Here is a 27,708-nt window from a genome sequence, read left to right as displayed (position 1 = left end):
GAGCTAAAACAAGAAGAACGTTACAAACCTGGCTTTTAACTCTGTCACATTCACTCCCATCTCTCTCTCGAAAAACATTCACAAAGAACGAACCGCAGAAAAACAGACACGTAACTGTGACTAATCCAAGTAGATGAAGATTTATTAGGAGATTTGTAAAGTTTCTGATGTGTCAACTTGTTTTTCTGGGTTGCTGTTTGGCTTAAAATGAGGTGATGTAAAAGCAAGTCAAACTTTATATATATATTAACACATCCAGCAGAGGCAGAGCTACATAGAGATTCATTTGGAGTTGTGATTCTGGTCACTTGATGAATTTAAGTCCAACATTCATTCTCCTTTTTGCTCATTTTTGGTCTCCACCAACTCCTGAGGGAAATCTCTGGCTCTGTAGCTGCTGAATGCTCCACTATGTTCACCAGCTGGATGCAACTGTGTCTGTTTGCCATTTGGTGCTGGGCAGGTGTGTACAGTCGGTATATCAGAGCTTATTCGCTGAAAACAGCTGCCTGCTGCGACCGAAAACAACACTAAGTCGCTGGCCAGAAAACCAAAACAACAAGTTGAAGGATGCTAAAATGCTCCTGAGAGGAACAGCAGAGTAGGATGGTAATTCTCTGTGGGTTGGTTATTATGAGTGACCCCTTTCACATTACACACAGGCATTTGATCCATCGTTAATAAAACAATATCCATTAGTGCAGCTTTAATACTGTACTGATAACGTGAACTTACGGCTCTCCAGTCACTGAAAAAAACTGTGAAACATCCACTCAAAAGAAAACCATTTTCCACTTTATTATTTCTATTTTGATTTAAGTTTTTGTTTTGCTGAGTCTTCATTAAACCTTTTCATCATTTCTGATATTTCATCTTTACAACCAAGCTTGTTTTTATCCACTTATCTCAGCTTGTAAAAGCAGACATAAAACACAGGCTAATAAAGTAAGAACAGATACAGACACTGGCCTTGGACGTGTTCTTTTCCATCTCCATGACCATTATTGACTGAATTCAGCTCCTCATAGCCGCTTGGAGAGTTTTATGTAATTACTTTTTTTTTCTTTCTTTCATCCTGCGTCATCGATAAATTACATGTTGTGCAGAGACGAACAAAGAATTGCCTTACACTATGGGATGGACATTCAAGCTGCATAATATTGTGTTCTCGGACGAGGCCACCTGGAGAACAGCCCTGTGTGAATTACACAAATTAATCAGACATCTTCACCGAATATCAGAGTGTAAAGGTTGCAACAACAAAACCCTGTTCCTTTCTCCAGAGACGCATACAGCTTTTTATAAATCAGGCCAATGTAACATATTCTTTGCCTTATATTGAAGAGGACAGCTATATATAAACAGTATATACAGCCTTCCACATTTCATCTAATTAATTGTTCGGTTTGGTTCAGCAGCTCATCTTACATTTAAAGAGCTGGTAAACCTTAGAATTTCATTAGTTTTATTGAAGCTTATATTTCATGGCCTTCAAAGTACATGTATAGATTTAGCCCTGCACTTGAGGAGTTTTCAGAGCAGTGAGTGGTTGGAAAGAGCTGCTTTGTCCGAGGGAGTGTGTATGTGACGCCACCCGTGACCTTTCGGCCTCTCCCAACTGATAAGTGTCGCTAATGCCACCCAGGACACCTGTTGTTGTCTTGGCCCAAGCCATCTGAGCCTAAAAGATCCTGCTCAGATTAACTCATGTCACTCCTGTGTCACCTCACCAGCTTGACCGATGCCGCTAACAGAAGCGAGGTAATTTTAAAAAAGGTGTAGATTGGGATCGAGAATGCATGAATGATGCACAGTTGCATCGGGGGTGATAAAATCTGTCCAATCTTTGTAAATTCATTTTGCAGCAATAATTTCCTTTTATTTTCCACATTTTCATTTATTGGCAAAGCAAATGATTTTCAACATTAAGAAAACATTTAATGGCACTTAAGTCTCCAGAAGAAGGCCACAAGAACAAGATGGACAATGCCTTATACATGTGTGAAAAACAACAATAACATAAAAAACTACATTTTTGTTTGGACAGAGATTACGGAACATTACAGTACACATACAAATAATTAATGTACATTCAAAATCCATTTTCTGTCGAAAGCTTGGTTAGACAATCCACTGCGACAATGTTACAAATCACGAGTAAAGATATATCACAACACTGAAGCTATGAATATATTTCCAACATGATTCACCGTTTAAACGGGTTTCGTTCAAATGGAAAAAGGCAATGAAAAAAGCACTGTGATAGACTCACTAGTATCACTGGTATCAGTTATGTTTGCCTCCCAACAAGGTCATACGAAAGCTGTAAAACAATATCAACAGAAGTATTTCTACCAGAGAATGAAGTCTTTTGCACACATGCTCCAACTACCAGCTAGTACACATAACAGATAAAGTGCCATATTGTACTTTTCCAGTTCCTTAAAAATGACCGGACATGTCAGGATCATTGGTGTGATTGATGTTGGCTCTAAGCCTATTCCAAGCTAAGGAATAGACATAACATTAGCCAGACCTTTAATCTTTCCTCACTCCCACGCTGCACGCAGTACCAACTCACATGTCAACTGTCAGCCAGTCTGGACCCTGTAGTAGTAGCAGCAGTACCTGCGTGCGTCTGTGCCGGACTAGAGTGGATTTTCATTACTTCAAAGCTTTTGAGTGTGGAGGGAGGGAGGGAGGGAGGAGTGTGTGGGAGAGGATGTATGTTATGTCTTAGCACTAATACCTGAGGGGACCTTTTTACCACGGTGGTGGGTGTATTGAAGGACTGAAGTACCTTAGTCATGGTTAAGAAAGAAAAGAAACAGCCACCAGTCAATGATCAGCCTCCACATCACCTCTCGCCTGGATCACAAATCTCTAATATCCTTCTGTGCAAAGCAAATCAAATTCTTACACGCAAATGTATACTGTGAAGTCCATAAACTGCCTCACATTAAGAGCAGACAATAAAAAAAAAAGCTGAATGGATGGAAACACCGGCTAATGTAAAGAGAGTTTTAAGCATCGGGCAGTCGATCCTGACACATCTCCAAGGGCCGCTTGAATGCTCCCCTACCGAAGACTTCAACGTTGGTTGCCAGCCATGAAATCACATTCCCGGGGATATAAGAACTGCAGTTAGCCATGGACTGGATCTCGACCGGCTTCAGAACGCGGTCCCAAATGTTCACCTGACTCAGCTCGCCCACGAAGGCCTGTCCGGCATCGAAACGCCCGCCCACCACGTCCTGTGAGGGCCATAAACAGCAGGATGTCAATGTAAAATAAAAAGCATCAACAACAATCAAAGTAAGTTATCTTTCTGAGGTGCAGGTGGGAATATAGGTGGACTAGTCATTAAACTTTTCAGGTTTAAGAGAGAGTTTTATTCCTTGTTCTGTTCAAATGCTGCAAATGTTACAGCACCTAAAATGGTGCACCATGTGTATACATGTCTGTAAATCTCTGGTATGCCACTTATAGGATTTAATTAAGCTTTGATTAAGAAGTCTAAAGTGGCCACTTCAGTGCTTGTTCAACTGTCCGGATGTCACACCATATGGTCTATCTGTGATCACATTCCACACAGTACTGAAAACTACAGCACTATTAATGCATGATGGAGTATGCAGTGTGTATTATGTACAGTTGGACATTCAAGTGAAAGCGACCCTTCATAACATCATCAGAGCACCTTTGTCGGCTTCCAATTCAGCTCTTTTATATGGAAGTTATTTTTGGCCTCTTTATTCAAATAGTAATACATTTTGCAATTGGCAATTTAATGTGCAAAGTGGCGATGTAATTTGAAAATGAATATTGCAATTGGCAATTCAGTATGTAAAGTGGTAATGCAATCCTCAATTCAGTTTGAATTAGATATATATATATATACCCTGGACATGTCGCCAGACTATCACAGGTCTGACACACAGAGATAGACAACCATTTACCCTCACATTCACACCTACGGGCAATTTAGAATCAACAATTAACTTGCATATCTTTGGACTGTGGGAGGAAACCGGAGAACCTGGAGAAAAAAACAATGCTAACACGAGGAGAACGTGCAAACTCCACACAGAAAAGGGCCCCAAGTCAGGTTTGAACCCGGAACCCTCTTGCTGTGGGACGCAATTTAGTCATGCAATTTGAAAATGCATTTTGCAATTGGCAATTCAATATGCAAAGTGGTAATGCAATCCTCAATTCAGTTTAAATTATTTTATATCTCCGTGGTCATGCTTAGCAGCTCTGCGAGGCTGCAATTATAGGCACAGCGGTGGTTTGAGCTAAATGCTAACATCAGCAATGCTAACATCAGCAAATGTATGTGATTAGTTTTCAGGTTTCTGGTCATAAACCAATGAGTCGAACAAATGACAATTTTGACCTGATGATGGCGCTGCATAAAAGGTCAGGGGATCGCCAAACCAAAGTGATTACAGCTCATCCTGACGGGGACATGAATGTCTGGAAAAAAATGTAATGACAATCAATCCAATAGCTGTTGAGACATTTAACTTAAAATCATGAATGTCAACCTCATTGTGGCACTAAAAAAAAGTCAGGGGGTCACTAATTAGGGTGTATCATCTAGGAACCATGAATATCTGTACAAAATTTGGTGACAGTCAATCCATGTTGGGATATTTCACTGGATAACTGAAAACCTTGACAGACTGGTGGTGCTTAATAAAAAGTCAGGGCATTACCAAAGTCTTTAGGATTCATCCTCAGGGGAACACGAAAGTCTGTATAAACTTTCATGGCAATCAATCGGAAAGTTGTTGAAATATTTCAGGTTGAATCAAAGTGGTGGACCAACCGGCCGACAGTACCATTCCTAGAGCCTACAATAACATTTAAGTGTTAAAAAAGAATGACATTGAATTGAATTTGATTTCATTATCAACCATGTAGCTAAAAAATGTCCTCTGACAAGAACAGCCTTCAAACACTGATTTGATTTCTAACAGACTGATGTATCTCATTCTGACGTTTTTTAATAATGCAGCTGCCCAGCAGGAGACCTCAGCATCTGTGGGCAGTGACAGGTCTACCATTATCTCGGTAATTGTTTTGTCACGATAACCTGCCACCTTCTTATTACCGCTGCTTCAGGTGTGGTTGATTTTCTTGTTTTCCATCTGCAGTTTGAAAAGCTGCTTCATAAATAACACTTCTCATTGGCAGAACTACTCGACATTGCAACTTGGAAGGGATGCTGCACTAGATAATTGATGGCTCATTGTTAGTGTTCTCTTCAGTGTGAAACAAAAAATATGAAAGAGAAGTCATTGGTGATGTAATTCAAGGTAAGTGGGCTGCTTTCTTTGATCATGACAAAAGAGCTAAAGGAGTGATGACTAAATCTGCAGATACAGGCGCGTGCGTCAAACCAACCTGCTCCTGCCCCAGGATGATGACCCCTCCGGGTTTGATGGGGTGCCATGCCGCCAGGTTGTCGCCAGTTCCCAGCTTCCCTCCGTCTTGATAAGCGTCCCATTGGCCGTCCCGTGTGGTCCAGGAGATGCAGATGTGGTGCCACCTTCCATCACGTACCTCCAAGGGCAACTGGGCGACCTAATGGTCCAAAATACAATGGACTTAGTTGTGATTTGCTTACATAAAAGCACATGTATAGTACGGCTGCTGAATGAAAACATCCCCACAGTAAAGTAACAGTAAAGAACTGGCAGCAGGGTTGCCTTTATGTTACTGTAAAATTAACATTATTATACCGTCGCTGAGTTTTACAGCTTTGTACTGTTAATGAAAAATACAGTTTGAACTGTTTTTTTTTATTAATTTCACAGTATTTTACAGTTAATTTAATGTTTAAAGATACATTTTAAAGCTGTTTTTCCACCTTTCTTTTACATTATCTTACTGATAATGCACTATTTAGGTTGTATTTTTTACATACAATAAATAAACCTTATTTTTTGCCTATATGAATAGACTTAGCAGGTTACAGACATATAGGAATAGTCACACTAAATACAATTAAAGGCCCTTGTTAGGAAAAAGGCTATAATAGACTTGTTGACACTTTTCCCAAAATGTCTGTCTATAGCTGGCTACAAGTACAGAATGCAAACCATAACAACATGTGAGTGAAGAACAATAAAGCTAATTCACTGATTTTACAATTATGCACAATGTACAAGCCTCACATGTGCAGATCAGGTCCCAGAATTAAAAAAATACTGCATGAAACTGTTACTGATGATACTTTAGACAGTTGATCAGCAGTAAAGTGCTGTTTTTTAAGAATGCATTATAGTTCAGTTAAAAAACGGCCTATGAGCGTAATTTAACAGGTTTTCTTTTGTATTAACAGTAAAGCACTGTTTTTAGCAATAACAGGTTAACACTGTTGAAATCCTGCTGTAAATTAACAGCAATTGTTTACAGTGCAGGGAACCAGAAACGACTTGCCTTGTCATTGATGAGCAGCTCTATCGGGTTATTGCCCCATTCGATCAGCACAATCTCATTGGCTTGCCCGGGTACACCGTAAGAGAAGGGCGTCCCTATGCCAGGACTGGCACTGGACTTGATCCACATGCAGAGTGTGAAAGCGTACATCTCTGGAAGGCTCTTGGTGATGCGGCCGTACAGGTAGTTGGTCCGCTGGGGGAGGGACAGCTTGAACTGCTCCGGGGACTTAAAGTCTCCACCTCCTGTAATGAGACAGAGAAGAGAAAGGGACAGGGCGGGACAGGAGGTGAGAGGTGTCTCACGAGGTGCCTTGTAATGAAAAGCGAGGAAACAAAAGCATCACCTCCCTTTATGTTTGTTTAATACACAGACAGCCATGACGTAAAACCTCAACAAAGGTTCCTTTTGTGTAAAAAAATGTCCACGTCTGTGTCTGATTCATCAGACCCTCTCAACTCTTTTATTCCCTGAGTACCTTCCTCTGCCTCTTCTCTCCATTAGTGAGGTACATGTACAATAGGTTGCATGCTTTACATAGTCTTATATTTCCTTCTGTGTAGTACCATGTACCAATGTTTCCAATTCATCCCCTTTACTACCTGATTATCTCAAAACAATCTGTCCAGTTATGATGATGTGAGTGTGACAGTTGCTGAGTGACATCCTTCACCTTTCTCCAACTCACTGATCCTGTCCACCAGGGCGTTCAGCGTGCTCTCCGTCTTCAGCCTGTATGCGGCCGTGGCGTTGGACAGCATGCTCTTCTCCTCCTCCAGGTTGCTGACCTTCTTCAGGAGCTGCTTCTCCAGCTCGCCGAGGCGACGCTGCAGCAGGTTGCGGAGCTCGCTGGGGAACGAGGCGCCGGATACGTTGGCCCTCAGCTGCTGTTGCTGGGGGGAAGAGGATGGACAGGGCAGCTTGAGCAGGAAGTGCACACAGATGGTCAAGGACAGTACACCACACACACACACACACCCTGAGAGCGGCAAGATGTGATGACTGACATCACCTGCTCCATAAGTCCATTCTTCTGTATGACTCATTGACAGGCTTGCAACTACAGTTGTTTTCAGGGTTGTGTAAGGTTTTGGTCAGTTGTCCAATCCAGTTATTTCATGATCTTATTTTGACCATTATGATGAAATTAACTGTGCAATAAAGATCCTAATATAATGCATAAGAGGTCAGACTCACCAACACTTTACCATTTCAAGACTGTGAGGAAGACATTCTTTTTAAAGCATTCTAGTTTGGTCGGACAAGCATAGTAAACACACTTGTCACATAATAGTCCCTGCATGCGTAATGGGAAGTTTGAAGCTGGCCAATTAGACAATCAATCAAACAATTGGATAATCTCTTTCTCACAGATACTTCTGTTTGATAACTAATGATTCTCAGAAGAGACATTCTACTGCTTAGCAGTGACTCGACAAGGTGTTGTAATCCTATAAATCCACTCCAAGAATCAAACTGAGCTTTTACGCACAGCTTTTGGCATAGAGAGGGTACACTGTAAACAATTGCTGTTAATTTACAGCAGGATTTCAACAGTATTAACCTGTTATTGCTAAAAACAGTGCTTTACTGTTAATACAAAAGAAAAACCTGTTAAATTACTCTCATAAGCTGTTTTTTAACTGAACTATAATGCATTCTTAAAAAACATCACTTTACTGCTGATCAACTGTCTAAAGTATCATCAGTAACAGTTTCATGCAGTATTTTTTTAATTCTGGGACCTGATCTGCACATGTGAGGCTTGTACATTGTACATGATTGTAAAATAGGTGAATTAGCTTTATTGTTCTTCACTCACATGTTGTTATGGTTTACATTCTGTGCTTGTAGCCAGCTATAGACAGACATTTTGGGAAAAGTGTCAACAAGTCTATTATAGCCTTTTTCCTAACAAGTGCCTTTAATTGTATTTAGTGTGACTATTCCTATATGTCTGTAACCTGCTAAGTCTATTCATCTATAGGCAAAAAATTATGTTTATTAAAATGTATGTAAAAAATACAACCTTTATAGTGCATTATCAGTAAGATAATGTAAAAGAAAGGTGAAAAACAGCTATATAATGTATCTTTAAACAGTAAATTAACTGTAAACTACTGTGAAATTAATTTTAAAAAACAGTTCAAACTGTATTTTTCATTAACAGTACAAAGCTGTAAATTTCAACGGTATAATAATGTTAATTTTACAGTAACATAAAGGCAACCCTGCTGCCAGTTCTTTACTGTTATTTTACTGGGACATTCTTAACAGTGTAGGATTTTGGTTCCCACTTACCTCCAAGTTCTCCAACCGGTCCTTGAGTCCTTGCATGGTTTTCCCCAGAGTGTCAATGCTCGGATCTCTGGGAACATCTCCCATCGTGTTCTGCTTCTCTTTGCCCCAGGATGAAGCCCCCTTGTCGTACTTCCTGTCGTCGCTGGCCGAGGCGCAGAGAGACAGCTTGGTGGTCAGCTCGTTGATGGTGCCAATCTGTTTGGAAATCGTCTCTTTCTGCTGTAAAATCGTCTCTCGCAGCTGCATGACGGTGTTCCTGAGCTCCTCTTCCTGACTCCCGGAGCTCAGCTCTGGTAACAGAGTCACAGGACAGCTGGCATCCGAGCCGCTGAGAGGTATCGCCCGGCAGATGTATCTCTTCCCATCGTCCTCCTGACCGCAGCTCAGCGCACAGACACACAACAGTCCATACAAGAGGGAAAACATACCGGGAGTATGAGGGAAAGTCAAAGGGAAAGAGAAAAACCAAACACTAAACCCTCAACACTAACGAAATCAAGCGTTCAGTGCGTAAAAGTTCAGTGCGTAAAAGTGCGTAAAAGTCTACCCAAAATGGGTCTACCCAAAAAACATCACGTATATCTAATTCTACAAAGCAGCTCCATGCCTGAGCAACAAAAATGAAGAAAGCAGATAAATCCGATCAGGTGGTGACTGTATAAGCCTAAGGTTTAATGTGGCTTGTGTTAAAGCAACTATTTCTGGCACAGTGTGGTGCTGATCGGACAGCTCCTCTCAGGAAAAGAGGATTACCAAAAAGGTGTCTGTAGAAGAAGCGTCCTAATTGGTTGTAGTATAGGCTGACGTCACAAAGGCAGCCAGGTCAAACATTTGTTGATTTATTTATTTGGAAAAGTTAATGAAGACTCTGAGGGGTTAATTATCTCACAGCAGTTATAAGCTGATGAAGCCACGAGGATTGGAAAGAAAGATGTGGGATCAATCTCAGTATCATTTCATGTCCTCATATTTGTTCTCATACTTCTGTTTATTATTCTGATGTTTTCTGGTTCCCTCATTTGAGGGAACCAGAAATCCTATCCATGGCCTAGGAAAGTTCAATCAATATTTGTGAACATGAACTCCTCTCTCTCAAAGCCAGAAACCAGAGAAGTAAGTCTCAAACTTGTGATGTCATAGGGTATAAAGTCTGGAGCTGCTCCATAAACAATGAATGGGAGACTGATTTTGTTTGTTTTGGGTTTTTTTTTATACCCAAATGAGCTTTATTCTATTGTAGTGTTGGCAGTTGTGAAACAGAAAATGTTCCCATATACTCAGATCATTCCCCTGGGTGCTCTCAGTGTCATCTATAACATCTCTCCCCATTCATTGTCTATGGAGCAGCTCCACACTTTGTACCCTATGACATCACAAGTTTCAGTTTTAGCACTCTAGTTTTTGGATTTGGGAGAGAGTTGTTCATGTTTAATATTGTTTTTTTGGACTGTCTTAGACCATATGAATAACATGTATGAATTTTGAATAAGGGCATAGTTCCCCTTTAAATGCTTGGACAGTTTAGTCAGTATATAACAGCTCAATTCTTTGAAGGTCAACGCAGAAGGTCATCATCCACATTACTGTATAGAGTCACTATTCAGGTGCTCAGGTGTCAGCGTATATAGTTAAAATTCCAATTATGATCTGCTTGCTAACAATCTGAGACCAGAATAAACAAGATTGAGCAATAAATATTGCTGCCCAGATGGCAGATTGAGGTCTGGACTGAAAGGTTGCTATCACAGCTTTCACAGATTATGAAAGAAATGCCACTTTATCAACACTGTTATGTTTTCAACAATAAAATACTAAAGTTAAATCAATATTGTTGTTACATATTTAATTAAATGAGGACTGGGGAACAAACCATTTTAGGGAGGTGTGGGACACATTTTATTTTATTCACGGTGATACATGCAACGTGTTGTTTTTTAGATGACAAAGAAAACTAAATAATGTATATGTAATGGAGAAAACATTTTAAAAATCATTGCTGGAGGGAAATAGCAATGAGGTGGGAGAGTCAAGCCCTCTGCTATAAAAAAAATAAATAAAACCGTTTAACTAAGGAGAATGCTAGGTCTACTTATAGCTGCATTACTCTCTGTCAAATTGGTCCATTGATTGTAATAGCTGTAACATTTGACAGTGATCTGGCAGAGATCAAGCAAACAATCAACTGGTCAGTAAAAAAGGTGGGAATGCAAAGCAGAGAAGAGGATCTTCAAGGAGACAGTGATGAAAGACTGCGCGTTATGTGAGTTTGTACCACAATAAAGTCCTACAGATGATATGGATTTAAAAAAACAACAACTATTAGCCCGATTATAATACATTATGACATTAATATATTTGGTTTTGTTTAATCTGGTCTCAGATTGTTAGCAAGCAGATCATAATCGGAATTATAACTATATACGGCTGACACCTGAGCACCTGAATAGTGACTCTATTCAGTAATATGGATGATGACCTTCTGCGTTGACCTTCAAAGAATTGAGCTGACTAAAACTGTCCAAGCATTGAAAGGGGAAATACGCTCTTATTCAAAATTCCTACATGTTATTCCTATGGTCTAAGACAGTCCAAAAAATTATATTAAACATGAACAAATCTCTCCCAAATCCAAAAACTAGAGTGCTAAAACTAAAACTTGTGATGTCATAGGTACAAAGTGTGGAGCTGCTCCATAGACAATGAATTGGAGAGATGTTATAAATGACACTGAGAGTAACCAGGGGAATGATCTGAGTATATGGGAACATTTTCTGTTTCACAACTGCCAACACTACAATACAATAAAGCTCATTTGGGTATAAAAACAAAACAAAACAAACAAAATCAGTCTCCCATTCATTGTCTATGGAGCGGCTCTAGACTTTATACCGTATGACATTACAAGTTTGAGACTTACTTCTCTAGTTTCTGGCTTTGAGAGAGAGGAGTTCATGTTCACAAATATTGATTGAACTTTCCTAGGCCATGGAAATAACATATTGGAATTTTTTATTTAGGTGGTGCTCCCCTTTAAGGTTTTGAAAATGTAAAAAGCCAATGCAAAAAGATATTGCAGTAGACCTTGATTCTACTGTGATTCAAATGAGTTAGCTGATTTATTTACATGTAGAGAACAATATCATCTTGCAAAATGTTGTATAAATATAGAAAATGTCATGAATTGGAGTTAATTAGTGTAAAATGTCTTCAATATATCAAAATCAGCTAAAATTCAATCCCATTTAATAAGATAATGGATGAATCAGTGTTGATTCTGTGTCACTCATGATGGAATTGAGGCCATTTAAGGCCAGAGTTTTCCCAGCCGTCAAACACATGACAGATCATTATAAATGCAGGTGAGTTTTCTTCAATACAGGAAGTAGTGACGAGACAGGATGCGGTGGAAAACAATTAGCAGCAGCTGCCTGCCTGGCTGTGAAAGGTCAATAAAGCCTGGTGTGCAGACTGGAAGACGTACCACTGTGCTTTGAACATGGCGTCCAACCATGCTCCAAATCACACAGTCAATCAGGGAGGTTTTTAATGACAGTAGACACAGTTTGGCTTCATTCACTGAGTGCACATTGTTCGATTGTGGCGTTTTAAAACAGCAAGGAAGCCAGCTGGATTCTTATTTGCTCCAAATTAACGATCAGACAAAGATGTCAATAAAAAAACGCTGTTATTCAAGCGATTACATGAAATGTTGTTTGTCACTAGTTTACCAGTGTGTGGTTGTCTGTGTCCTATATTGTGATTAATCTGCCCTTTTAACAAAATCACATTCATACTGTATGAAAAGCAAAGTGGAGGAAGTATTCAGAGCCTTTACTTCTGTAAAAGTATTACTAATACAACAACATCGTCAGACAGTGATGCATCAATGCAATAATCAAAGACTGGAACTATACGTTTCATAAGAAGCATTTGGTTGAAGTGGAATTTAGTTTTAACTACTGTGTTAGTCGGGTCCCATCCAAAAGGTCATGATATAACTCTGTGGTGTTCTAAGATGATTAATGTTAATGGGGCAGGAACGATGTCAAAGTTCTGCTTTATGTGAAATATTTGGACAATTTTACCTCTATGGGCCTCGAACAGTTTCTTAAACCATCTGAGAATTTTAGCACAAAACATGACGAGGGGTCCAAACCCAACGCAGCTTTTTGATGAGGGGTTGGAACCACTGGTTTCATCTTAAACAGTGCATTGTATTTCATAAACTTATAGTATGTTACTTATAGTATTATTAATTTACTTGACAGGGACAATATACAGTATGTAGGCATTGTTACATTTAAATAAAGTGCAATTGATGCAATGTATGTACTTCTAGCCGTTGCTAATTTGCAGACCTTGTCCCTGGTTAGGCTTTTCAGAAATAAAGATACATAATACAACATCCAGTCCTCACAGACAGAGACCAACAACCATTCACGCTCACATTCACACCTACGGGCAATTTAGAGTCAACAATTAACCTAACCTGCATGTCTTTGGACTGTGGGAGGAAACCTGAGAACCCGGAGAAACCCCACGCTAACACGGGGAGAACTCAGCTTGTGTTTTCATTACGTTTTCAGATCAGGTTGTGTTTTTATTTCCATTGATAGGGCATTCCAAAAATGTATTCCTTTTACTAAAAAAGATGACTGACCAAAAGTTGTTTTGCACTGTGCTACTCTGCAGTTAGTTGTTGATCCCCTAGTGGCTATTCTACTGGTATTTAGTTTTGTGACATATGGAAAAAGTACAGCTGGAGCGAGATTCACTTGAAAGGAACTATATCTGGCAAATAAATGTGCAAAGTGTAAGTGTTTAAGTACAGCATTTCCCTCTGAGATGCAGTGGAGTAGAAGTATTAAGTAGAATAGAATGGAAATACTCAAGTACAAGTACCACAAAATTGTACCTAAGTACAGTGCATTTGAAAATTCACTTGTTTACTTCAAAATCATTGTTGTTGTAGATTGGAAAGGAAATGAAACAGAAGAATATGAAACCTTTAAGGCTGTGGCTGATTTTGCAGATGAATGGTGTCTGAATATATGGTTTCAAATCTGGCAATGCAATATTTTGAACGTATTCATTTTAAGCAGGTTTGCTGTCAAATATATTTGTTGTGATCAAAAATTCTATAACTTGTATTTGGAGTGTACAGCACAACGACTACTACACAATTGCACATAAAAGTGTGTTAATATATATATTTTTTAAAAACACAATACATGAAAAATGTGTATTTCACTGAGAAAGAAAGAAAGAAAGAAAGAAAGAAAGAAAGAAAGAAAGAAAGGATCAGGATCTGGCAGCAGTGATTGGCCATCAACACCTTCAGTTTGCTGTACACAGCGTTGCAAAGCCTGTGCAAACCAGTTACCGTCATTGGCGGCAGACTGCCTCCCTCAGTTAAACCCAGAATGTTTTAATGACATCACACCTTTTTTCTGCTTGCAGGTGACAAAGACAAAAGGTATCTGTCAGTCCAATTTAAAATCCAGCCGGTTAAAAACAGCCCCTGGAAATGGAGAAATCAACTTTGATTACACTGTGGACTGCAATAACAACCATATTCACAAAGCCCGCTGGTTCACAGAGTACAAGTCCTCTTGTTAGGCAGGAGTGCATATGGGTAAAAAGAGTGATTGTGAATGGGAGCTGTAGATGCATGTTTCCAGTGTACTGTGTGCGCAATGTATTGTTGATGATTCAGACTCAGTCTCAAGGAAAGTGCACTTCTTTCTATACGAGAAATAATAATGCAGGAGTGATGTGGCTTCATCATAAGGGCATCAGCCGCCGCAGCGGTGTACTGAAAAAAACACACATCTAATGGACACATGAGTGGTTTTTGGAAAGCATGTGTGTCATCCACTCTCCCCTCTCAGGATAAAGTCCCTGTCACACACGAAAAACACTAATGAAACCAACAGGACAGCGCAATAACCCAGAGACAAACATCCTTTAGCAGATGATTATTACTTAGGGAACAGAGAGCGAGAAAGAGAATGAGAATGTCACATTGCATGTCAAATTACCTCTTACATTATATATGAAAGGGAGCTCTCATTCTGTGGTCTTTTGCCAGTGCTTTCACTCTATGGGAGGAGAGAATTATGAATTAAAACCCATTAGTATAAAGCATGTGGGCAGGAGACAGGCCAAGATAAGTAATGACCGTCTTTCATGTCTTTGACTTCATTATTTTCAAAGCTGAAAGAAGCATTATGGGGGAAAAAAAGGATCTCAAGCCTTGTTGCCATACACTTTCATTCATGAACCACTGAAGTGTGTATGACAGCAACTTGATATGGTGACAATGAACCTCAAGGACGACCTTTAAAATGATCATGAAAGGGTAAAATTCTCAATTTTAGATAGTGACTTATTTGATCAATGAAAACCAGAACAGTTATTGCAAAATCTACACCCATCTTCCAATATTTTCTAATATTAATAAAAGAAGAGCAAATACAAAACAAAGACTAATATTGACTATATGTCTAATATTTGACCATTGCTATGATGGGTTCTTGAGCCGTTTCCCTACAAAATGATTGACAAAACCACAATTTTCCCTACTTCAGATTTCTGGCTGACCTCTATTAATGTTGCACATCTATCCTCTAGCACTATCTTATGAAAGCCTGAATTATTAAAAAACAAAACAAAAAAAAACGTAAGATCAAGATCTGAGACCAATTTCCTAGGCATCAGATAAGAAGTGCCATGATGTGGAAGAGCCATGTTTGCAATACTTTATGCAACTATACTCTACAAAGGGGTCCTGCAGCCCATGTTGGGCCCAGTTCAAGAGATGAAATGCAGTTTCTGGTGTTTTATTACACATTAATGGTTGGCACAATGCTTGTTTTACTTCGAGCACTAAGGATTTCAGAGCCACTATCTACTTCAGTGGGCTGCCATCTTGTGGTAAAAACAAACCATTAACTTAATTCTGTTGCAGTGTCAGTCCACCTGATGATCCGCCCCTCATACTTCTTCATACATCAGTTATTATCCATTGTAAGTCCCATTAATATAAAGATCTTTTAGGTTGCCAGCCAGGTTGTATTGTATATAATAGGACCAAAATGAATTCAACAATATTTACAATAACAGACTTGGTGGGTTGTTGTTAAAACATTCTATGACTTACTGACATTCATAACTGCAGACTTATTGGCTTAATGAAAAGGGTGAAACTCATGATCCACTATTAATAACAAATTAAACATTACAAATGCAGAATTAATGACTTTTTTTTTAAAAATAGACCCATTAACTCTGATCAAGAGGAGGTTAAACAACAGCAAAGGGGATTTAAAGGGGATTTTCTTTCAATTAATTTATAACTGATCTATAAATCATAAGCATAGATCATAATGCTAGTAAATATTTTTTTATTAATTTGAACTTATACCAACCAACATGATAAAAAAAATACAACTTCAAGCCAAGCCTGTAGAATTATATACATGTTAGGCCTAAAGTTGACAAAGCAAAGTTGCCTATGTCAATCCCTTGCCTAAACTGTTGGTCAAGATTATAATTTAGCAAATATATATATATGTATATATATATACATTTAAGCAATAATGCATGTTAGGTCTACCCAATACTGCAATATGAGTTGAAGTGCTTCACATGCTTTATATTACAACCCTCCACCTAGAAAGAATCCGATACACCCTTAATGACAGACTGGAGGCATTTGAAAAGATTTGGAGACTGATGATCTCCTCTATAGAAGGGACGGACAATCAAGACGCAATACACACATAGTCTTTAGTACCCAAGGTAGCACTGCTCAGGGATGGGTGAGGGAGGTGGGTTACACATGTTTATGTATATACTGTATGTCGCCAATGTCTCCCTGATTTGTGTGCCTTAGGGTGTTGTCTATGTTTTATTTATTTATTTATTCTATTCAATTTTATTTTATTTTATTTTATTTTTTTGTTTTTTGTTTTGTTTTTTTCCCTTTAACTACTTATGTTCTTTGTATTTGCTTGTCACCATTTTTGTTTGCCCTTAGTTCCTAGTATTGTCTGTTTTTGTTGATATATATAAAAAATGAGGCATGATACACACCCCACAGAAGTCTGTATCACTAACATGCACATGCTTCCTAGTAAAAATATTTGAAACCATGCTTTATATTAGAAGCTACAGTAGTAGGCCTATACCTCTCTCAGTCTCAGAGGGTACTGCCTATGGATGTGACCGTGCGCAGTTACCCGCAAAGTTACTTCTTCTGCTAACAATCCTGGGGAGCCAGAAGACCATCGAAAACGATGGTCTTATAGCCACTGGTTTTCACTCTGTAACCTTCCGCTGGCACTAGAATAAAATGTTTTGACCAATACAATTATATTCGCAAAGCTGAACATGGATTTTTATCACTTCTCTGCATAAAGCTTTGTCAATTAAATATTATCAGATTGTATTCGTGCATTAATAGGGTAAATATGATACGGTACACGCGGAGGGATATCCCTACACCTTGGTTGGTCTCAAGCCCTGAGCAGCAGCAGCAGCGAGAGCGCGGCGGATACGGAGCTTCAGTTCCTCTCTGTGTTGCTAGGTGAGTGCAAATTAGTGGCTTTTTCTTACACATTATGGCGAAATAGTATGTGTTTTACGCATATTATTGTATACTAATAACTTTTAAACCGGTTCTTGTCTGATAAAGGATGTTTTCTCCCCGTGGAGTGTGTTTATTCTCTCTTAAACTTCATGAGTGTAAATGTTAGAGCGCTTTCTTTCTTTGGGTAAGGCTAGCATATTAGCTAACGGCTGCTAACGTTTTCTGCAAATTAAAACTATTATGTGGCTCTTGTGGCTTTATTGAGCGCATACATAAGGGTGTAACACATCTTAGTAATGTAACAGTTCCCACTTTGAGGCTGAAAAAAACGTTTTTAATTCACAAATACTGTCGGGAGTGTGCAGAAATGTGTGCTAGCTGGATGCTAGCAGTGATGTCATCACTGTGCGTCGCGTTAAGAGGCATGTTTGTGTGGAACTGTTACCGGTTTACTTTGAAACACTCATCTTCATGTTGCAATGCTGGTTTGACTAAATGTTCTGCAAATACAACCTTCATGACGCTGAAACGTTTTTAATTGACAAATATATATATATATATATATTTTTTTTTATATATATAAATTTAAGCAATAATACATGTTAATATGTATATTATGTTATGTTATATATATTTATATATATATATAAATTTAAGCAATAATACATGTTAATATGTATATTATGTTATGTTATATATATTTATATAAATTTAAGCAATAGTACATGTTAATATGTATATTATGTTATGTTATATATATTTATATATATAAATTTAAGCAATAATCCATGTTAATATGTATATTATGTTATATATATTTATATATATAAATTTAAGCAATAATACATGTTAATATGTATATTATGTTATATATATTTATATATATAAATTTAAGCAATAGTACATGTTAATATGTATATTATGTTGTTATATATATTTATATATATAAATTTAAGGAATAGTACATGTTAATATGTATATTATGTTATGTTATATATATTTATGTATATAAATTTAAGCAATAATACATGTTATTATGTTATATATATTTGTATATATAAATTTAAGCAATAATACATGTTAATATGTATATTATGTTGTATATATTATGTTATATATATATATATATTTATGTTATGTTATATATATATATATTTATGTTATGTTATATATATATATATATATATATATATATATATACTTGTGAAGCACTAATTTTCCCCGTAGCAACGCTGGTTTTGCCTAAAATGCTCAGCAAATATAACGTTCATATATAACATTATGTTATATATATTATGTTATGTTATATATATATATATACTTGTTAAACACTAATTTCCCCAAAGCAACAATTCTGGTTTTGTCTAAATGTTCCAGCAAATATAACGTTCATGTCTTCATTTAGATTTACGACAACCAATCTATTTTCTTCTCATTTCTGCAGTGTACATGAGATCACACTGAGATCAGCGCAGACCGCTGTCTGCCCCCTTTCCCAACAGCAGTCTGTCGGTCCCAACTACCACCATGGCCTTTGTGCCTGCACCCAGCCCCACCGTGGTCGACCAGACTACACTTATGAAGAAGTACCTGCAGTTTGTGGCAGCACTCACAGACGCTAACACACGTGAGTTCGTACACTTCATAGTGTATTGCTAGACAGGAGTTATGTCAGATGTCTGAAAACAGAAGAAGAAAGCTTCAAAATAATGCAGTTTCAGAAAAAACATCTATCTGTATTTAATCACATTTAAAGTATAAAGTGTATATTTCCTTAGATTATTTGTTGTTGTGTATAAGTCTTTCTCCTGAGTTTGGTATTACCCAAAAAAATTCTTATCCAACAGTGATGGTTTTCCATTTCACTGTGTCATTTTTTATCTCCTTTATGCTAAATTCTGAGCTGGTATCATTCTCTAGACTAGAGAATGAACAGGTGATCAGATGCAGTTAGAACTGTCCCGAATACAAATTTTTCGGGCTTCGAAGCTTCCGTGAAAAATATTCGAAGATATATCTGTCTGAGAATTACTAATAATAATTTATGTTTAATATATATAAATTAAAAACAAGGCATTTGAATACTGATTTGGAGGTCGAATACCATGGCAACGGTCGAAGCTTCGAAGCATTTGGGTCAGCCCTAGATATACAATTGATTATTGACTTATTCCATTACTTTAAATCAACTGTTAAAATATTTGGCTATCATTAAGAGTAGTAGGATGATGTTTATACAATAGGAGTTCATGTAAGAATGAATATAGCTATTCCCATAAAAATAGAAAGGGTCTTACAATATTTCTGTTTGGAATTTGAATAATTAAATTTACAAATTGATGATGTGATTTTGAGGCACTTGTGCTTAGCATGGGCAATGTGATGAGAGCGATAACCTTTAGTCCAGTCAAAGGTACGTGTGTCTGGGAGAGTGCTTGTCTGTGTGAGTGTGAGTGTGATTCTTTTGTACCTTTTGATCAAACTGGACGATGAAAGTAAAACTGATAAGATCTGAGCGTCCCTGCTAAGCACATGGAGACGGCCAGGAAAGTTGGAGCCGTATCATTAGCATGTTTGATTAATGGTGTCGTTTTGTCCTTCAACTTCCAGCTGATGAAACTAAGCTGAAGATGATGCAGGAGGTCAGCGAGAACTTTGAGGTAAGTTTGATGAATGTTCTCAGTGTGTGCTGGAGGGGATTATCTCTTTTGATGTATTATGATGGATTTTAAGAAGTTTTCTATATTCCACAAATGTTTAATTCTCTAAGGATTTTTCGAGTTGTAACTGAACCGAGGAAAAATACAGTTTTTGATTCAGTGAAATAAGTCTGCAGCAACGAAGAAAGATATTTGATGAAAATTTGCACAGCACTGAAACATGACTGCGGGGATATACCAAGTTACTTACTACGTGATATAACATGTCTCGGTCTTTCGATTTCAGAATGTGACATCTTCACCTCAGTACTCCACCTTCTTGGAACACATCATCCCTCGCTTCCTCACATTTCTTCAGGATGGAGAGGTGCAATTCCTCCAGGAAAAACCTACACAGGTATGTGGCTAAAGACAAGAGTTAGAGCTTCTTCCTACACATACCGATTTCAATCTATTAACCAATGTTCAAAAACTGCAGACAGCAATCCAGTGTGGCAGAAATACTGACAAGTTCTGTTACATTAAGTAGCACGACTGCAGTTGTAGACATCACGTACTAGCTGACCCGCTTGCTATGATTAGAATCCAATACACCCATTTTTGATTTAATCAATCAATGCGATCATATGAAATGGTATGATTGTAAAGCTGTATTCTCTGCTTTTTTTTTCTCAGCAATTGCGGAAACTGGTGCTGGAAATCATCCACCGCATTCCAACAAATGAACACCTTCGCCCACACACCAAGAACGTCCTGTCTGTGATGTTCCGCTTCCTGGAGGTATGAGTCCTATTCTCTTACAACAGAACATTTTATGTTTTATTATTTTGCATCATACCGTCAGTCACTATAAAACTTGTAATTTTACTGCTCGTAGTTGATTTGCCTTATTTTCTAACGGCTAATCAAAGCTCAGTACATGCACATAAAGTGCTTGGAAATTAATATTAACCACCTCCCGAAAGCTGCAACATGGCTGTGGTTGTAATAGTTTGTTTTTTTTAGTGGACATTTTACTAATAATTAATAAAACAGGTGGGGTTCATTGCTGTGGCACAAATACAGTGGATGGGAAATCAGTGAAAATTGTTGATGTCACTGTGGATAGTGGGCAAGATAAATATTATGCAGTTATTCTATAGCTACAAGAGCTATTGTGGGTGCATTTCACATTCTTGTTTTTTTTTCTTGTGTTTTTTTTTCACAGATTGAAAGTGAGGAAAATGTGCTGATATGCCTTCGCATCATTATTGAGCTGCACAAACAGTTCCGACCCCCAATCTCTCAGGAGGTGAGAATCTCAGCCTTATTGCTTTAAAAAAAAGAGTTGTGAACTGTACTGATGGATGCAAACGTGCAGAGTGATTTTTTTTTGGTGGTCTACTTCTTATAAAGACAAAAACATATTTGTCAATATTCTTGTGATGCCAGAGATGTGATTATTAATGATTGGTTTCCTCTCATTCTTTATGAAAAAGAAAAGAGACATTTGAACATTTTCTTGAAGCCTTGGATTAACATGTTTCCCACAATCCTCGCTTCTCAGATTCACCACTTTCTGGACTTTGTGAAGCAGATTTACAAAGACCTTCCGAAAGTTGTTGTAAGTACAACCTCCACAGCAGGTGGCTTTGCTTTCAGTGAAGAAGTGTTTGGTTCTGATTTGATTGTGTTTTTACTTGAAGCACTGAGTCTTTTCCTCTCTGCCTGTCTTCCTTTCCACCTGTGTCTTGTGTTTCCCTCTAACCACTGTCTCTTTCTGCTCCATCCAGGCCAGGTACTTTGAGAACCCGCAAGTGATAGCCGAGAACACGGTTCCCTCCCCAGAAATGGTAGGGATGATCACATCGGTGTTGGTCAAGACTGCACCTGAGAGGGAAGACAGCGAAACACGAACAGTAAGCTGACCAACAGTTTGTAGGAGTTTGTATCTCCATACTGCATAAGTTTACAGTACTGTCTATAACCACAGGATGGTAGTAGTGCACCATGTTGGCAGATCTGCCCCATTACTTACCCTTAAATAGAAAATACATAAAAAAGTACTTGATAAACACACGCACATTTATCAGTTTAACATGATGCTGCACTGAATTAGTCCCATTGAGGACCGTGGTCCTGTATTGACTGCTAGTTTCCATTTTTACAAAGACTTTACTGAAATATAACATAATCCAAGTAAAGTAAGTAGTATAAAAGTGTGACATTTTGTTAATGTACAAGAACTGATAAGGATTCAAACCAGCAACTGTGGTCAGAAGTCCACTTCTTTAAACTTGTCAGAATCACCTTATTTTCTATGGCTTCAGCTCTAGAAGGTGTGTGGTGAGTGTCTGGCATTTACATCATCCAGTTATTTCAGTCATCCTCATTGTGTTTCTCACTTTGTTTCTGCCTCTAGCACACCATCATCCCACGGGGGTCCTTGTCTCTCAAGGTGCTGGCTGAGCTGCCTATCATAGTGGTGCTGATGTATCAGGTTAGTAACATACTCCTGAACTTCTCTAAATATAACCATCACACAGTAACCCTTGGTAGCGTGGTCCAATAACAGGAAAAAGGAATAAGTGAAACAAGTTATTGCAAAACGTGTTATCTGCTTTTTTGACCTAAAACGTTGCAATTTACATGCAACAAAAAAAATGTATATGAAATGATAAATTTGAAGTTTAGGGAAAAATATACTTCCTTTTTAGGATTAGAAATTTAGTAGCTATTTATATAAAAAATTTTGACGACTAATTGCATTTTAGATGATTGGAGTCATGGGAGTTTTATCATGTTTCACCCTAAAAATACATCTAAAAAGTTTTGTAATCTATCACTTTGGCCGTAATAACGCGCGTGTATTAAAATGAGGTTAGTTTTCCATTAACTGAGATTGTGTGTTTGCTCTGTCCCCCCCAGCTATACAAGCTGAACATTCACAATGTGGTGTCAGAGTTTGTACCCCTCATCATGAACACCATCATGCTCCAGGTGTCTCCGCAGGCCAGGTGAGATGCATCTCTGTGTATGTGTGCGTCCGTGCAGGCTCATGCATGTGGGCTGTTCAAGTGTGTCTCAGATAGGATTTGAATGTGCCTTTTTAACACATTTCATTTTCACTTCACAGCCATCAAAATGGGTTTAGGCACGTTTTTTCCCCTCCCCATCTTCCACTCTAGCAAAAACCCGGAGTTAAAATCCATTTTGGGGAAGTTAAAATGGTAGAAATTGGCTTAGCAGGAGGTGAAACATCTCAGGGTAGGAAGAGGCTTGTGTTAAGCATTCGGAACAGGAAGCAAATGGAGCAGAGTTAATTTGGAAAAAAATACCTCTGGCAGGTAGAGAGAGAGCGTCTTCCTGACGTGCAGTAACAGCTGTGACGCAGACAAACAAATCACCCATGTAGAATTGAGTCCCATATGTAGACCCACAATTTCCACCTCTGTAATTGCCACCTACTGCAGGTATACAACATCATTAATGTCTTTGATGGGACTAAATGGCTTTTATATGTAAATGGTGCTGTTTCCTTTGCAGGCAACACAAGCTTTATAACAAGGAGTTGTATGCAGACTTCATTGCTGCGCAGATCAAGACTCTGTCATTTCTGGCCTACATCATCCGAATCTACCAGGTACACCTGTTTGATGACTGCGTGTTGCATCAGTTTCCACTGTAAATTAATGCGTTGAATGAGTCATCATGCCTTAAAGGGGGAAAAAATCATCTATAGTTGAAGCCCTTTCACGTGCATTGTGTAAATTAAATATAATTTTTAAATGTTTTTTTTAATGTTTTTAAAATGCATCCTCTCGTCAAACTTGGCTTTCACGTTAACTACTAGCAAAGATCCCCAGAATATAAAGATATAGATGTAGTAAATCAAGCAGGCGTGTTTTTTTGGATGTCATTTCTTCTTGTGGTTGTCAGGTGGCAGGAAGCCACATTATGTTACATTGGAAGCCAGTGTAATATAATGTGCTCGCTGATATGAAGACACCAAAGCTTGGAAGAATTAAAGATAAAACAGACAGTTTAAAAAATTTAATTAAGACTTTATTATTTACTTTACTTTATATTGAGTTTTTCAAACAGAACAAGAATGAATGGCACAAACAGCTTCCGCCTAAGTTATCTCTTGCTACACTGACTGTGTGCAGACATTATCAGTTTGTGACAGTAAAAACTCACAATTGGCACAAACATAAAATAAACTCTGATAAAAATAACTTCTAACCCACCAAGAATAATTCTATTAGGAGAACTGTGTGTGCTGCTTTAGACGCCCTGCCTGTCCAAATTAAATTAAATGATATCAAATTGAAAAAATATTGAATACTTGCTCAAAGATATGGCTTGTATTGGTATTGACTTAGTATAATAACCGAACATAGCTAGCCTCAGTATACAATAATTTAAGAATTAATTGTGCTTTTAATCATTACTTTGTATGTGTGTCTACCCGATCAGGACCTGGTAGGGAAGTACTCTCAGCAGATGGTAAAGGGCATGCTGCAGCTGCTGACCAACTGCCCCTCTGAGACGGCTCACCTCCGCAAGGAACTACTCATTGCAGCCAAGCACATCCTCACAACTGACCTACGTAGCCGTATGTACACACACACTGACACATACACACAAAAGTACATATAACCAAGTGTGAAACAGGAAAAATAGAAGGCTGGTTGTTTTTTTTAAATAGTGGTTCATATTTTGTTTCAACAGTTTTTTTCTCCTTGGGGAAAGTTGAAGAAACTTTAAGGCTAATTGTAGTTTAATGTGTTCTTCCTGGTCAAAACATTGGCAGCCAACATTCTTGCCAAGTCACACACTTCATTTTTCACATTTCACACTTCTGAAATAAAAATTTTATTAGCTGTCAAACTGGCTGTAGGACCTCATTTCAGTTTTTGTGACTGAGCGGTGAAAAGTGAGGCTGAATGAAATGGAATAAAAGCTCAACCACCCAGCAGTGAAAATCTTGAGACAGCGATTTCACATTTTGGAGGATTTTCTGCATTACACCGCGAGTCACTTCTGCTTCTCTGGCTCAAACCATTTTTTAGTGATTCGGATCAATTTCTGCAAGAGATTTGACATTGTGGAGCTGCAGAAAACTGAGGAAACTATCCAACTATAATTAGGTGTTTTAGTAACAGTTGTTCTCTTGCTTCCAAAGCAACGGAAAGGGCAGTGATACATTTATTATTACATTTGATAAAACAAACATTTCTATTATTTTATGTACCTTTTTATTATTTTCTTGTAAAAAAAATTATTATTTAACACCATGTATTGCAACAAATGTAGACCCTCCTTTTCTTTTTCTGGGGCATACCTAAAATCTTTGAATCATGTTTCAGAGTTTATACCTTGTATGGACAAACTTTTCGATGAAGCCATCCTGATCGGTTCTGGATACACCGCTCGGGAGACTCTTAGGTGAGTTTTGTGTGTGTTCAGCATCATTTGACCTCCTTGGTGTGTCTCTCTCTCTCTCTCTCTCTCTCTCGTAGTTATTTGCTCAGCCAGGTGCATCTTAAGTGTTCTCGCATATTAATCAGGCAGTTCTCAGTGCTGCCGAAATTTCTCAGGGAAGCGAACTCCAAAGCTGCAGCCCAGATCGCACTGTCAAGTTGTCATGTACGCCCGCATCTCCAGAGGGCAGGCTGCCAGCACATCCCCCCATAGGTCGACTTCAAAACCTTGTTGACCCTCTTCAGATGCCAAACTCGCTCGCATCGTCAACAAAATAGCTGTCATTTCACATTAGTACTACATAGGAAACAAGGCAGTTGTCTGAGACCTGGCAGGACTATCAGTGTCACTCATTAGCTCACTTTCTCCTCCACATCTCCCTCGCAGTTTCATTTGCATCCCCAAAGCTACTTTCCATATCTGTCAAACTTCTCCTAACTGCTCCTGATTACTACTTTCTGCCTTTTAGAGAGTGTCGGCTCACTTCAGTTTTCACTACTATTAAGTCATGAAATTATTATAATTCTGCCCCAAATGTCATAGTTACATGTTTCCATTTCTTTCCAGACCCTTGGCCTACAGCACACTAGCAGACCTGGTGCACCACGTTCGTCAGAACTTGCCCCTGACAGATTTATCCCTGGCCGTGCAGCTCTTTGCGAAGAACATTGATGACGAGTCACTTCCCAGCAACATCCAGACCATGTCCTGCAAGCTGCTGCTCAACCTGGTGGACTGCATCCGCTCAAAGTCAGAGCAGGAGAACGGCAATGGACGGGACATCCTGATGAGGATGCTGGAGGTAGGAAGCACAGAGCTTCGATCAACAGACTGATATCTTTTACATACACATTGATAAATAAATCTGTATCAAAGAGTCAATTGTTTTCCTCTCTTTCTCCTCTAAATCAGGTGTTTGTGCTGAAGTTTCACACCATCGCACGTTACCAGCTTGTCTCCATCTTCAAAAAGTGCAAGCCCCAGTCGGAGATGGGCGTGGTCGAGCCCGGGGTGTTACCCGGGGTACCAGCCACACCCACTCCTTCCACCACCCCTGCCCTTCCACCTCCCGCCCCTCCCACGCCCGTTGCCGCGCCGCCTCCACCCCCCACAACATCCTTTGACCGAGCCGGTGAGAAGGAAGACAAGCAGACTTTTCAAGTGTCGGACTGTCGCAGCTTAGTCAAGACTCTGGTGTGCGGCGTGAAGACAATTACTTGGGGCATTACCTCTTGCAAGGCCCCAGGAGGTGAGATGACACACGTCCATGCTCAACCACCATGATGCCATTAGGCACAGCATTTCATCTATCAATGATTGTTTGATGAAACTTAGATTTAACTACATGCACTGTCTAACTTTTTGTTTTTTGTTTCTTTTTTTCTCCAGAGGCTCAGTTCATCCCTAACAAGCAGCTTCAGCCAAAGGAGACACAAATCTACATCAAGCTGGTAAAATACGCCATGCAGGCCTTGGACATCTACCAGGTACAGCCAAAGAACTTGACTTTACCATTTTTATTTGTGCAATGATAGAAAAAACGAAACAATAAAATGAAGTTTGCCCATATAAAAGTCCTTAACAAATAATGTCAGTAAGACAACAACAGCCCAGTGTAACAGCTCATGTTTCTCCTAACCAGGTTCAGGTTGCCAATAACCAGCAGACGTACATCAGGGTGGCCAACTGTCAGACTGTCCGCATGAAGGAGGAGAAAGAAGTCCTGGAGCATTTCGCCGGGGTCTTCACCATGATGAACCCCCTCACATTCAAGGAGATTTTTCAGACAACTGTGCCGTACATGGTGGAGAGGATCTCCAAGAACTACGCACTGCAGGTACATGCTGTCTCACATTTTCTCACAGTTATTCAAGCCAATACATAACAATTCAGATAATAATGTCTTCAGTTTTAAATTCATCACTTGTGCTCAATTTCTTGTTATCTGTTTTTTTTTTTTTCCCAGATTGTGGCAAATTCTTTCCTGGCCAACTTGTCAACGTCAGCACTATTTGCCACCATCCTTGTGGAGTATCTTCTTGAGAGACTACCAGAGATGGGCTCCAATGTTGAGCTCTCGAACCTTTACCTCAAGCTCTTCAAACTAGTCTTTGGCTCAGTGTCACTGTTTGCCGCTGAGAATGAGCAGATGCTCAAGGTAAGAGGATGTTTTTGTGTATTTTTTGTGAGGCTTTTTTTTTGTCTTTGTCACTCTGAACTAATATGACAGTCCCTGTT

General features: G+C 38.8%; 2 protein-coding genes across 3 annotated transcripts in view; one reads left to right on the top strand and one right to left on the bottom strand.

The window, feature by feature from the left end:
* Positions 1 to 1,881: 1,881 nt before the first annotated feature.
* On the bottom strand, positions 1,882 to 9,177 carry nptx2b (neuronal pentraxin IIb). The gene is made up of 5 exons (XM_074619383.1): positions 8,752 to 9,177; positions 7,124 to 7,343; positions 6,451 to 6,695; positions 5,413 to 5,592; positions 1,882 to 3,254 (listed from the first exon to the last, which is right to left on the bottom strand). The coding sequence occupies exons 1-5, from the start codon at positions 9,175 to 9,177 to the stop codon at positions 3,024 to 3,026; spliced, it is 1,302 nt and encodes a 433-aa protein (XP_074475484.1). The 3' UTR covers positions 1,882 to 3,023.
* Positions 9,178 to 17,244: 8,067 nt separating this feature from the next.
* The window catches only part of trrap (transformation/transcription domain-associated protein), a 90,180-nt gene continuing 79,716 nt past the window's right edge, over positions 17,245 to 27,708 (top strand). For both annotated transcript variants that reach the window (XM_074620801.1, XM_074620799.1), the window contains exons 1-18: positions 17,245 to 17,341; positions 18,789 to 18,971; positions 19,955 to 20,004; positions 20,291 to 20,401; positions 20,680 to 20,784; positions 21,212 to 21,295; positions 21,551 to 21,607; positions 21,777 to 21,902; positions 22,406 to 22,483; positions 22,912 to 23,000; positions 23,530 to 23,626; positions 24,463 to 24,601; positions 25,356 to 25,434; positions 26,038 to 26,272; positions 26,383 to 26,719; positions 26,860 to 26,957; positions 27,113 to 27,307; positions 27,437 to 27,628. In XM_074620801.1, the coding sequence (XP_074476902.1) occupies positions 18,872 to 18,971; positions 19,955 to 20,004; positions 20,291 to 20,401; positions 20,680 to 20,784; positions 21,212 to 21,295; positions 21,551 to 21,607; positions 21,777 to 21,902; positions 22,406 to 22,483; positions 22,912 to 23,000; positions 23,530 to 23,626; positions 24,463 to 24,601; positions 25,356 to 25,434; positions 26,038 to 26,272; positions 26,383 to 26,719; positions 26,860 to 26,957; positions 27,113 to 27,307; positions 27,437 to 27,628 (2,172 nt within the window). In that variant the 5' untranslated portion in view covers positions 17,245 to 17,341; positions 18,789 to 18,871. The remainder of the gene's footprint in view (positions 17,342 to 18,788; positions 18,972 to 19,954; positions 20,005 to 20,290; positions 20,402 to 20,679; positions 20,785 to 21,211; positions 21,296 to 21,550; positions 21,608 to 21,776; positions 21,903 to 22,405; positions 22,484 to 22,911; positions 23,001 to 23,529; positions 23,627 to 24,462; positions 24,602 to 25,355; positions 25,435 to 26,037; positions 26,273 to 26,382; positions 26,720 to 26,859; positions 26,958 to 27,112; positions 27,308 to 27,436; positions 27,629 to 27,708) is intronic.

This window comes from Sebastes fasciatus, chromosome 20, assembly GCF_043250625.1.
Source record: "Sebastes fasciatus isolate fSebFas1 chromosome 20, fSebFas1.pri, whole genome shotgun sequence".
NCBI lineage: Eukaryota > Metazoa > Chordata > Actinopteri > Perciformes > Sebastidae > Sebastes > Sebastes fasciatus.
The sequence above is the reverse complement of the archived record's forward strand: the minus strand, read 5'-3'. Positions and strand labels throughout refer to the sequence as shown.

Coding starts and splice junctions, on each gene's coding strand:
- nptx2b (XM_074619383.1), bottom strand. CDS start 9,177: ATGTTTTCCCTCTTGTATGGACTGTTGTGTGTCTGTGCGCTGAGCTGC. Junction 7,344..8,751: donor ACCGGTTGGAGAACTTGGAG/GTAAGTGGGAAC, acceptor TCTTCCCCCCAG/CAACAGCAGCTGAGGGCCAA. Junction 3,255..5,412: donor TCATCCTGGGGCAGGAGCAG/GTTGGTTTGACG, acceptor TGGCCCTCACAG/GACGTGGTGGGCGGGCGTTT.